The sequence below is a fragment of the Telopea speciosissima genome, chromosome 8 (genome assembly GCF_018873765.1).
Source record: "Telopea speciosissima isolate NSW1024214 ecotype Mountain lineage chromosome 8, Tspe_v1, whole genome shotgun sequence".
Taxonomy (NCBI): domain Eukaryota; kingdom Viridiplantae; phylum Streptophyta; class Magnoliopsida; order Proteales; family Proteaceae; genus Telopea; species Telopea speciosissima.
Genome location: NC_057923.1, coordinates 10,078,788 through 10,092,032, shown reverse-complemented (window position 1 = coordinate 10,092,032; position 13,245 = coordinate 10,078,788). Strand labels below are relative to the sequence as shown.

General features: G+C 39.0%; 1 protein-coding gene across 1 annotated transcript; it reads right to left on the bottom strand.

Moving 5' to 3' along the window:
• Window positions 1-1,720: 1,720 nt before the first annotated feature.
• Window positions 1,721-3,427, bottom strand: LOC122670557 (UDP-glycosyltransferase 74B1-like). The gene is made up of 2 exons (XM_043867489.1): window positions 2,734-3,427; window positions 1,721-2,624 (listed from the first exon to the last, which is right to left on the bottom strand). The coding sequence occupies exons 1-2, from the start codon at window positions 3,394-3,396 to the stop codon at window positions 1,857-1,859; spliced, it is 1,431 nt and encodes a 476-aa protein (XP_043723424.1). The 5' UTR covers window positions 3,397-3,427; the 3' UTR covers window positions 1,721-1,856.
• Window positions 3,428-13,245: the final 9,818 nt, after the last annotated feature.

Below are 13,245 nucleotides of genomic sequence, written 5' to 3'. Positions count from 1 at the left end.
CCGGTCCATTCCAGCTCATGCATTTCTTTCCCCCTCCCCATGATCAGGGCCAATCAGGGTCAGCCTGGCCGGACCCTGAGGGAGGGTCAGGGTTGGATTTTTCTGGCCCTGAGTCAGGGTCGGGTTGGGCCTGGGCCCAGCTAAGGAGACTTAGGGTTGGGCTAGGGTTCTATAAAGCCCGGCCCAATCCGACCCTGTTGCAGCCCTATTTATATTGTCATTTTGTATATTAAAACAATTGGGTACCATTGCATTAGATAAATTTCTTCATAAGGCAAAAGTTCTCTTGCATGGCCATGTAAGATGAGGAACCTTTGCATGGTGAGCCATATAGAATGATGTGGCAGATCTGACCATTTGCTATCTAAAGGATGCTCTGGATTGATTATGTATCAAATTTCAGCCTCAAATTCAATCAATTATTCTTTCCATATAGTGTCATATGGTCCCATGTATGTGCTGCACCCCCTTCTAGTGCCATGTGCCCTCTGTTTTCCTTAAATGTTTAGTGATTTGTTTAGCTAGGTCAATTCTGATGGGACTAAGACCTGATATGTGAGCTAAGGACCTTAAATTTTCAGATGTTCTTTGGGGTATACTTGTTTATAAAATTTCAGCTTCATTTGAACCGTCAAGCTCTTAGAATTTACTTAGGACCGTTTTTCCCACACCCACGGTGAATGGATTCCCACTCACTGAGAGGTAGGAGAGGGTAGGAATGAGTATTTGGAGGGTATTTTGGAACATACGAAAACCTTAGGAGGAGTTTGTGAACCCTCGGATGACGGGTGAACCATACTCTATGGGTGGAGGACAAAGTTTATAAAAATTTTGTTTCATTTGAACTGCCACTTCGCATGTGCCCATTGATAACTACCTGATTTTGGATAAAACCCTTGCGGATAATATTTGTAGTTTTTTCATACACAAGTGAGTTATGTGGTCTGGACTGGAGAGCTGAAATGACAGATTATCTTCTGAGAACTGATCACAGTTAAGCTACTTCATCTTTCTATTAACCCGTGGCCCATATTAAAACTGTCAATTGATAATTTGAATGTGGGTCCTCCAAATCACGTCATGCATAATGGAAATTGTGCAAAAGACCAACTCCTCAAATAAGAGGGCATGATTTCAAACCACCTTTGGGCCTAACCCCACCTATGAAAGCTCTCCAAATCTTTAAAAAAAACAACCGTGGACTTCTCTCCACCGCTACGGAAATGTGACACACATGTACCTACGAGGCCACGAAGCTCTTACTATACAGGCCACAACCAAATCACTATTGTCAAAAGTAGCTTTAGAGGACTCCACCCTTTTCTCACTGAGGTTTCTAGGTATAGTTTTAGAGGACGAACAAGCGACTGTTTTGCGTATTGTCGCATAGTAATTTGGATCTTTATCCTCTCAAGTTCTTTGTCTGGTACATTTGTCTGGTTCCTCTCATAAGGGGCGGAAATGATGATCGAATTTCCTGCCCAAACACACTGCCCATTTAGGATCCACCCCATTCTTATTAGAGGCACCGACACCGGACAACTGTACCGGGCAGGCAGAGAACCGGAGAGGATATTTTTTCTATTAATCCGTGTTTTATGACCCCTCTCTCTCTCTCTCTCTCTATCTGTTATTGCGTGTGAGAATAGAAGTACGAAGCAAATAGAATTGAAATTGTTAACCGAGTACAAATTACAAACTAACCATCACTCAAAGACACTGATCAATTAACTGGGAAACCGTGACTCTAAAGAAAAGGAAAAGGTCAACAAAAACAACCTTTATCAGATCATTCAAGAAAGAATTAAGCAAAAATACTCTTGTAATCTCTTTTCAGTAATTAACATCTAATTAATTTAAAACCCATTCATGTGCTTCTCCTCCTTGGCTCTCTTCTTGCCACCAGTGCAAACATCTGCAACGAATTCGTTAATGTTGTTGTCTGAGCTCCCACCTTGACAAACTGCTTTCTTGGCCAACTCCCTCCACTTACCAGCATTCTTTCTCATCTCCTGGCTTCTCTCCCCATCCATTACTTCTCTTAAACACAACTGAAGTTCTTCTCTCCCCACTGTACCCTTATCATCTTCCTCCTCAGCTCTCACACCTACACCCCACACCTCCTCAATAAACTTAGCATTCGTGTACTGATCTGCAAACTTGGGCACTCCCACCATGGGCACACCAAGGCACAACGCCTCCAGTGTCGAATTCCATCCACAATGTGTTACAAAGCAGCCTATTGCTTTGTGCGCCAGCAATTCTAGTTGTTGGCACCAAGTCACCACTAGTCCTTTTTCTTCAGTTTCTTCAATGAAGCCTTGAGGCAATTTCCCACGCTCAGATTCCTTAACAACCCATAAGAAATGGCGACCACTCTCCTTAAGCCCCCATGCGATCTCTTCCATTTGTTTGGGAGTTAATGCCACCAAGCTTCCGAATGATGCATAGACCACTGAACCAGCTGGTTTTAGTTCAAGCCATTTCTTGCACTTGTGGTCTAATGGCTTCCAGAGGCTAGCTCCATATCCTATGTCACCCTCTATTTGCCCGTCCAGGTAAGCTGATGGGATCATTGGCCCAATCAATGTTCCCCTCCATAGCTCACCTACCCTTTCTGCGACCTTTAATCAAATAAGTAGATGATCAGAACTTCAAAGTCAAAAAAAATGTTTATTATATAATTAAAATAAAAAAAGAGGAATGGAACCAGGAACTAGTTCAGTTTATTACCGGGAGCTGCAACTCCAAATCGTCAAAAGTGTTTCCGAAGATCCAGTCGGCTTGGTGAAGGTTATCAAACTGACTCAGTTTCATGGCCAAGTAAGCAGGGTAGAAATCAGGGGATTTGAGAAAACCAGGTAAGTCAGGGTAATCTAACTTGTGAAGTCCCGGTATGGAGAGAGGCGTATCTTCCATCTTAATTGGCAAAGTCAGAAGGCCTTTGTGGACGCGATAGAAAATAGAACTGACGGTGGCGGAGTTGGTGAAGAATGGAGCTCCGTAAACGCCGTGTTGTTTGGCCACATCAAGTGCCCATGGAAAGAAAGCATCGTATATCACACAGGTTATTGGGGAAGATGTGGTCTCAAACTTCCGGATGAGTTGGCTCAGCGTTTTAGACCCGAAAGTCTTGAATGCTTTAAGATAGGTATCGGTATCAGGGGAATAAGCAAACCCACCCTCGTCGTAACCATCAGAGATGGCTTCGACGCCGACGTTTGGGGCGTAAATGGACTTGACAGTATAGTGGGTAGTGGCAACTGTGGCCTTTAACCCTTTTGAGGCTAAGCGTTTGGCAAATTGGAGAAGAGGGTTTATGTGGCCTTGACTGGGATATGGGATTACCACAACATGGCCTCTTCGGACATGCTCTACCTGCTGCTCCTTTCCCATTTCTTGTTTCTTACTTGAACATGAGATGGAATGGCCAAGGCCACGGAACCCTTATATATATAGTTACATGCATGGGGTTGGTTGCAGAAGCCACGCGAAGGTGCTCCATTCTTCTTAAATCTCTGTACCAGTTTGTGTGTTTTTTTCCCTGTATCCAACAATAAACTTGCGTGATCACCATTGAATTGGTTTCAAACCGAAATTTGGTCCACATTCCAGAGTGAAAGGGAAGAGCTCAAGAGCCCCCTTTACGCCTAATTGATACGTCACTGCACAGTGATGCAGTGACGCCATGAAATGACATTTGCATCATTGACATAAGTATGTTATTGGTAACTGCTAATGGTTGCCAGTTGCCTATGACATACGGCATTGTCGTCTGGCACGATACTTCAATGGAGAGAGTCATAGTAATTGTCGCTAAATTATCAGAAAGGTCAGGAAAGGTCAGAGTAATTTATTCAAACAATTTATGTTGGTAAAGATTACCTTTCTGATGGAAATTTGATTCATTCAAACTGGATTGTTTTGATTTGATTTGATTTGTTTCAGTACTCTTCTGCTATGATTTTTCTAAAAGATACGGTTTTTCAATACAAGTTAAAAATCACTGCAATTTCCTCAATTTAATTGTGGTTATTGTTTGATGTCGGTGCAGGTTAGCCATTAGGGGAGTTTGGTGAAATGGTTGAAGACTTTAAGGGTTAGCCCAATGGTCACTGCTTGGAGTGCTGTAATAAGGAGATTGAAATCGACATATATCGGAAAGGAATGGTGGACCAGAAGCACTAAACCATGTTAATGCAGGCTCAGGCACATGGCTCACGGACGGTGGTTTTGACGTTAATGCAGCCACTTTCCTTGTCTATGACCCCACTTTCAATCGTTAGAAGTATCTTTTCGATATAAGGATGTAAATGGATAGCTGAAAATCTGTATTCAATCTATATGTGAATCTTTTTAGGGGTTTCTGAATCTGAAATTTTGGTTAGAAGTTTCCAAATCTAGAATTTTAATTTTTGAATAATATATGAATCCGTCTGAAAGATAATCGGATTTGGATTCGGATAGTTTCATTTCGGATCGGATAATATCCGATTATTTTTTTATCCGATTATAAATAGAATTATTTTAATATATAATAAAAAACATATGGTATATTACTATATTACCCTTATTAAAAATTTTATAAACACTTTTTAAAAGGATACTTTGGTAATATCAATCTAACCCAAAGTCTCAAACCCTAACCTAATTGAATTCACTTTACTCTCACGGCCTAACTCACCCCTAAATCTAATTTTCATCTTCTTCTCCATTTCTTACTTCTTCTCCCAAACCCTAATCTAGTTCCGTCGCTCTCTCTACTCTCCAGTCTCCTAGCCCATTGTCATAGTGTCATTGTGTTGCTCTTTTCCTCTTCCACATCAATTCATTCTACCCCAGAGGACTTATCCGCATAGTAAGAGCTGGTTTTTTTATTTATTTTTTTTTATTTTAAAATTTTCTGTGTGTTTTTGTTCCATTTTAATAGTTGAAAAGCTGAAACTCTCAGAAAACAAATGCGGAATGCTTAGAAGGAATTGCGCCTTGAAGGGAATTGTCTTTGTAGTTGATTGCTCGTTTGAGCGCCCCCCCCTTCTCTCTTGCATCCTTTGTTCTACTTTTCTTCTTCCCTCTTCTGATTTCTTCTTCTTCTCTTATTTTTCTATTTCCTTTTTTGTTATGGACGGTAGTAGTAGCCCTAGATATTCTGTTTCTCGGATTTGGAAGATGACGAATATGTGCTATTAAGGGACATGAGGAATTTAATAAGCTATGGATGTAGGAAGTCCCCAAACTAAGTCAGACTAGGTGGGTCCTCACTTCAGGACGGGAACGGTTGGGATCATCTTGGGGTTCACATAGCCATAGGCCCATAACTTGCGGGAATCAATGATCTTGCAATTGTCCAAGCAATGGATGGTATGGTGTTCACTATTTGAAGAAAATTCGAACACTAATAATGGAAAAAGATTCCGACACCACCGTGGAGAATGAATGCTTTCCTACCCTCCCTCCCTGCCTCCCTCTTTTACATACTCGACATTCTCTTTCTCTCTTTCTCTCTTTCTCCAAAAGTCATTAAGGCTGTCTTTGGTTGTCTAGAGATGGATAGAAAAAAAAAGAGTATCTACAAATGAAAAGAAAAGAAATGAGAAGATTTTTCATGTTTAGTTGCCAAGAGAAAAGAAAAGAAAATATTTTTTTAAATATTTAATTATCAAAAAAAATTAAAATTAAAATTCTCTCTCCCTCACTTTCATCTTTCTAACATTACACCATATCACTTCCCATCTTTCTAAGTGTGGGATCGCATGAACATGAGTTACAGAGGCGAGATGCTTGACTAAGAGGGACAAAGTTGATGTTCGAAAAGAGACACTGACAGGGAAATTGGTACATGATGTATTGTTTAGTGTTAGGTATATTTTATAACCCTAATATATGTTAAAATATAAGTCTACTTGAATAAAGAATGAGGTTGTGGTAAACTCCACTGGATCCATCTAACCTATAACCCTAATCTTTCTTATAAATATTAGCTAAAGGCAACAACATGTTTATTCCAAACTTGATATGCAAAGTGTATTACTTTAAGAAATCTTATGCTTAAACCCTAAACCCTAACATTTAGAGAGGTTCTAGGACGAGAAAAGGAATTTAATCTGTTGTCAAAAAGATAAAGCAAATTTTATTTGGTGTTGCTGAAAAAGGGGCGAGAAATCCGAGAAAAGATAATCCAACTTCTTTGCTTTTGACTTTGTTGATCATCAATGGTGGAGCCATGGGAGGAGGAATGTGGGGAGTTGCAAGTTGTATCATCTTAAGCTTTAATAATATCAAAGAAATCTTAATCCTAAGGACTGAAAGACTGACAAAAGGCCACTAACTCAAATAACCACCTCTCTTTCGTCTATCGCTTCCTCTTATTTTGTTCTTCAATAAAAATTTGTCTTTTCGTTAAATCCTCTTTAATGACACTCATTCTTATTTCCTTTTCCTTTGCATTGTTATAGTCTCTTCATCGACAAATTACCTCTCTAACTATGCAGAAGGTGTGGTTGTTCTGAGATTCACGAAAAGGGGAGATGGTCTTCATGACCAACGAAGCAAAGAGGAAAAACGTACAAAACCTGTATTGATTCTTTTCTTTCTATCCATCTTTAGACAACCAAACACAACCTAAAAGGTCATAGGGTGAATGGGTCACTTGGTTTTCGGTATCAGCTGAGATAGTTATCGATACTTGGTTGATTTCAGATTAGTTGCGTGTTACGGACATGGGGGTACAATGGTTAAAATACCCTATGATATCGGTAACCTTTAGGCTAAAATTGTCTAATAGTCTGGTATCGCTCACATCAATACCTAAAACCAAATACCTAAAACCATGATGGTAGTGCAAAAACATACCAAAGCCAACCCATTAGTGGTTTATAAAGGGAAACTTTTTTCTATCTTATTGGGATTTAAACTTAGCTGCATTTTGTTGTAATAAAAGTGGTGAACTAAGAAGTTTGGGTCGAGTTTTCCTTCAATCACAGTGAATGAGAATTCATTCATCGAGATGTATTTAAAATTTTAAACGCATGCAGGAGATTATTGGAGGGGGTTTTGGGAAACATACTAAAACTTAGGAGGATTTATAAACCCTAGAATGATGATTTTCCATTGGATAGAAGAATTTTAAGCATTTTTTTTGTATCAAAAGTTCAAGAAAAAGAATAAATACAAGATTTTCAAAATAATTTTAAAATGACTAATCATCACATTATTCTTAAAAATATCATGTCTTGCATGTCGGCATGGTTGCAAGAACATTCTCCCTCCAATTGATAGAATAATCTCAAAAGAAGGGGTTGTGTTTTTGTTTTGGTTTTGGTAAGAAAAGAAGGAATTTTTGGATTCCCCTGTCCCTACGCTCCCAACTCGCAAAGAAAAGCAACCAATCACAACTCTATTTGTCAACGAAATGATTTAAAGCCATTGATGTGGAGTACTTTTTCAAAAGAAGTAGTACTTTTTTCAAAATCTCCTTTATAAAGGAAAAAAATAATTTAAATGAGGGGAGAAAAAAAAGGAATTTCATTATTTGTCAACAAAATGATTTTAGTACACGGTTTACACATGGTCCACGGATGACGGAGGGGAAGAAAAAGGAGAGAACGTCAATGAGATAACGTGGATGTTAGCTGGCAACAGAATCACCTCTATCTTTCAAGATGGGTTCTCAAGACCTAGGGTGTCAATTGGTCTGGTTCTGGGCTATGGGTCTGAATTTTTAGCGGTTTCAGCTCTAAGGTGTCAAAACCATAATCAGGCTAATAAGAACCGTTAACTAATGGGTGGTCCGATTTCGATTCCTAATCGATTCCAAACATTATTGAGCCCAACATAAGAGCAATGAGAGTTTCTCTAGGAAAACGAGAACTTCATCATTCATAGATATAGTCTTATAGAGCCCAAAATAAAGACATTGATGCATATATAAATAAAAAAGACAGTTTTAAGAGTTCATAATTTTCATTTCAAACTCAACTCATATACTTGTGACTTAAAGAACAACAAAAGAGCGATAGTTAAAAGTCCCAAACAATGTAATATTATTAATAGGTTAGGGTTTAAAGCCTTTTAGGGTTTTAGAGATCTAATTTTCCATTCAATTTTTTTACATATCATCCGGTTCCAACAGTTCCGGTGCTACTGGATCCTTAATGGGCTATCGGTTCTAGAACCGTTGGGAGACTCGGACCAGAACCGGTCTAGACCAATAGTATATCACTAGGACCATATCTGTCCCAATAAGCTATTGGGTGATCCGGTTCTGGTTCCTGTCGGTCCGGATCGGTTTCGGTTACCGGTTCTGATCCTAAATTGACACCTTGAGCCCTAACCATGGTTCGTAATACCGAGATCAGTCAGGCTGATATCGACTCAGATTGGTCAAAATCGATCTGTATCAGTAAAAAATATCAAAAAGTCGGATTTTGCTGGGTTGGTTCCTGTATCGGTCAGTATTGGTCAAAAAATATTAAAGAATTATAAAAAGTAAAAGTACATCGAAAAATGACAGCCGATACCAATTCAATTTGGGTGAATTGACCAATTCAAATCAATCCAATCCCAAAATTACGAACCATTTTAATATTGTAATGACTGATACTGACCGATCCAAGGAACGATCAATTAATATTGGGCAGGATCGGTCTAGGCTGATATCAATCTGATCCAAACGATTTTGACCAATTCAATTCGAGAGTACGAACCATGGCCCTAACGACACATCATACAAACGTAGCTCTACTCCAAACACTTGCTAGTAGGCCTTTTGGTCGCGACTCTTTCTATTGAGAGGCACCAAGGGTGTATATGGTTGATACGGATAAAATATATCCATCACTCACAACATGAAACATGGAGGGCAAGGAATCAGAGGAAGATTCGAATATCTCATCAGCTCGTCTTTCCCGAAATAGAAACACTCTACAACTCGAGCACCAAATAAGGCGAAGAAGAATTCAGATCCCTAATCTGAAAAGGAATCCCTACATAGCCATGAGAAATAGAAGCTTTCCACAGCAGGACTCTCCATACTCATCCCATCTTCCAAAAGGAAATTGCTATCTTGGGAAGATGTATCAAAGCGGGACTCTCACCATCGCCTCAAGCTAATAAACACTTCACTATAAATACAGCCTCTTCCAAGGAGCAGGCATGCGAATGTATCTCAATTACTGTAGATTCTTGTGATTTTGCTCATTTTGCTCTATTATTTCTTATAGTTGCCAGAAAGTTGACTTAGGCATCAGAGAGTCCCAGTTGGAGTCTGAACTGACACGCTCAAGGTATCCTACTCCTTGTATTCCACAGGTCCAGGGACTAGCGTAACTCGTACCAATGGGAAGATAGTTTTTTGCCGCAACAACGGTAATGTTTCTACTCTAAATTAGTAATTTTTTATACAACATAGAATAGATGACAAGGAAGGAATGGATACAATGGGGAAAAGTTACTTTCAAATTGCAAATATCCTCAATTATCTTCGTCGATACCATTCTCCGGTCATCGATTTTGCAGTTCGAAGATCGCCGGATTAGAGAGTAGAGCTCCTCGCAAATTGCGGGAGATGATAGAAAGATGTGTATGCAAGTTGCCGGAGAAGAAAGAAGTGATATAGAGGAAGATGAGGTTGAAACAATGGAGGGTTGAGAAAATGGGTTTTTGGGTTTTGTAATGTAAGGGTAAAAGGGTAAAATAAAACTACACTAATGAAGGGTAATATGACCATTTATGAATGTTTTGCTTCAACTAACAGTTTGAACTTAATGGACTGGGGTTATTTGTAAGTCCCACCATATTTCAGGGGAGCTCCATGTAATTTTTGAAAAAATGAAGGGTATTTGTAATTAGAGCATATTCTAGGGGAGGTGCATGTCATTTGTTCAAATCATTTATCAATATAACCAACACGTGGCTAACATGCAATAGTATGACGATGGACATGTGTCACTATGTTAAAAATAAATAAATAAAGAAATGAAATCGTAACTAGCCGGAGGAGGAGGAAAAGAAGAAAGGGGGAAGGGATGGGGCAGGATGAGCATGGACGTGAGATGTTGTAGATGGAGCGGGAGCCGCAGGGGTGAAGGATTTTGTCCAGCACCTTGCCCGGGCTGCATGTGCAGCATCTGACTTGATGAAGCGTGAAAAGACCACCTCACCCCTATTCAGGCAAGGCACTCGGACAGGGGTGAGGCGGTCTTTTCACGCCTCACCAAGTTCGACGTTGCACATGCAACTTGGGTAAGGTGCTGGACAGGAGCCGAGTCCGTGGGGCAGGACCGCAGGAGTAGAGGTGAAGAGTGAGAGAGAAAACACCGGAGAAGATTTTGATCCACAATCTGACTCCACTCTCACGTGTTGTTCCTCAAATGTCATGTGGACTCTCAAAAGCAAAACAAAAAGTAAAATTAACATAAAAAAATCTTATGTTCCAGATCGACGAAACCAACACCCACCAACCACTCCACAGGACCACAAATCCTTCACATTCTAATTCTACGTGTTGCATGCACGTAGCTTGAAATGCTTGGATTTTTTAAAATTTTTTTATTTTTATTTTCCCTCTTGACCTTTTCCAGTAAACAATTTCATACATACAAGTGATATCTGTTTTTTTTTTTTTTCTGAGAGTGTCATATAATATAACAACCACGACACGAAGGACAAAAATTGGCTGCTGACCGGGTTGCAGCTATGTTCTTGCTGCCCTAATTGTAGGTACCCATTTGAAATCCAAAAGGGTATTTTGAAAAATGCTAAATATAATGGGTTATTTATAAACCCAAAGGAGAAAGGGATTATTCCAAGTTTGCGTCTAGATTGCGGTCAGTAGGAACATGGCCACAACCCGGGTTGCGGCTAAATTCTTTTTTCAAGCCACTGCTGGGCTGGCTCATAGGGCTTGGCTGATAGTAAGCTTGAGTTCAGCCCATAAATCTCTAGGTTTAGGCTTAGACTACTCAGGTCAATACAACAACAACAACTCAGCCTAATTATCTCAATTAAATGGAGTAGGCTACATAGATCCCAATAAAAACAAAAAATTAATAATAAGTAGAAGAAGGAGAACACGGAAAAGACACAATAATTCCAATACCAAACTAGTGGGGCATCAAGCCGAGTTATATCCACACTGTATAAACATACCTACGGTGAGTGAAGGGTATTTCGGACCTTCAATTTATAGAGCATACTAACCAGAGAAAACAGATTGCAAACTAACAACAGCTGCCTAACGCAATTGGTGAGCTGTGGTGCGCTTCATGCCCATGCTTACTAGGAGGTCTCGAGTTCGAGTCTTGCGAAAGAGGTATCTTAGGGCAAATCTTGAAATAATACATATCCACCCTCATGTGGTATGGTCGGATCATCACTACTCCTAACTATAGCAACTTTGTTATACAATGTAAGCATCAGTTACATAAATAGGAAGTACCGTGTACCCACTGCACGAGGCTCTTGTCATTGTGGGGTCTGGGTAAGGTCATAATACACACAGCCTAACCCCCTTGTGGAGAGGCTGTTTCCGGACTCAAACCGCAACCACTAGGTCGCATCTACCCCACGAATTCATCAATTTTCTTGTTAGAGCTCCCACCTTCACTTCTTTCTTCCTCGTGGATTGTTACAGATACCTACTATGGGGACTAGAGGGTTGAATATAGGTCCCTTTAGTAACCTTCCTCGTTGAAGTTTTGGACTTAGAGACCTGTTTGGTCCTCTCACATCACATCATCTTTGCTGGACTGTTTAAATTTATTTGTAGAATACACCCCCTAACTATATTCTTAGGATATGCCCCAAAAATTCAGGTTTGAATCCCAGCTAACGATGACACAAATAATTTGAGATTCTAGAAGGACCATTTGACATTCATGGCATGGTTTTTGAATAATCGAATCATAATAAGCAGAATTGGTCAACCCTAATTCCGACAACCCATTTGTTTTTGCCATTGTCGAACAAGATTTTATCGGTATTGTATGAAGTGTGCTCTGAAAGAATTACATTCCTAAGGAGGTGAAAGTATCATGAACCAACCTCACCTTGACAGTGTGCTTAAGATTCAAATATACCTAAGTAAAGATCTTGATGGGTTTCTAGAAGCCTAAAGGATTAGGTTAGAAACTCTGTTGAAAAAACCAGAATCACAGTGATGGTTAAGAAATCATGTTATGAAGAATTTCATTAAATTCAACTCAGCAACTCTGCTAGGCCTCAAACTCTGGTCAAAGGTATATTGATTAAGGAAGAATGGAATACTTTAAATTAATCCAATGGTTGGATTCTGAGATCTAGGAGATTACAACTGAAGATAGTATTCTCAAGAACAGGGTAACAGAACCAAAACTCAAATCTCTAAATTCTAAAAATAGGCAATCCAGATCAAATGTATTAGAACAACCAGATATGCAGGTCAGAAAACAGATATAAAAAATCACAGTCAGAAATTCAGAATTTTAGAAATTAGAATGAGATTAGTATTATTAGAAAATAATATCAGATTTTGAAAGCTGGAAGAAGAACAAAGGTCAGATCTGATTTTAGAAAACATAATTGAAATCTGAGATGTAAACAATGAGAAACAAAAAAAATCCAGCAACTAGAACATGAAGAATAGCTGAACATAAAACCAGAAATTATGAACTTGAATTAAAGAAAATATATATGGATATTATCCAAGCATCTCACATGGAACTAGACTGAAATCCCATCAGCCTTATCTTAACATCTCACCAAGGGTTGTTACTGCATCTCACAGAAGCTATACTGAATCATACAGAACATAGAAGCAAAGCCAAGCTTTATTCAATACTAAATATCATCCGGGGAGGGATACTATGGTCTTAGATCGTTTAAATAGAAACTAAAAATGTACTTACAATAGGAAAGAAACAAATAGGAAACCCTAACCATAATAGGAATAGATGTTCATTAAAAACTAAAACAATAAAACTCTATTTTAACTAATTAGAATAGGCGCCTCACATAACTAAAACTTTATCTAAAGTAGGAATAAGAGTTCTATTCAGGCAAGACTCTATCCTACCTTAGCAACTAAGTAAATAACAATTACTAAATGAAATAAAACAATTCAAACTAAGCCAAGAAAGTAATTCCCATATTTTTAAGTGACCTATTATAAAGAAACTCTGCAACACATATATAATAACCCAATCCAAGACTTATTTATCTAAAATAAACCAAATTCTGCATTTTATTTGCATCAGACCCACTTGGAAA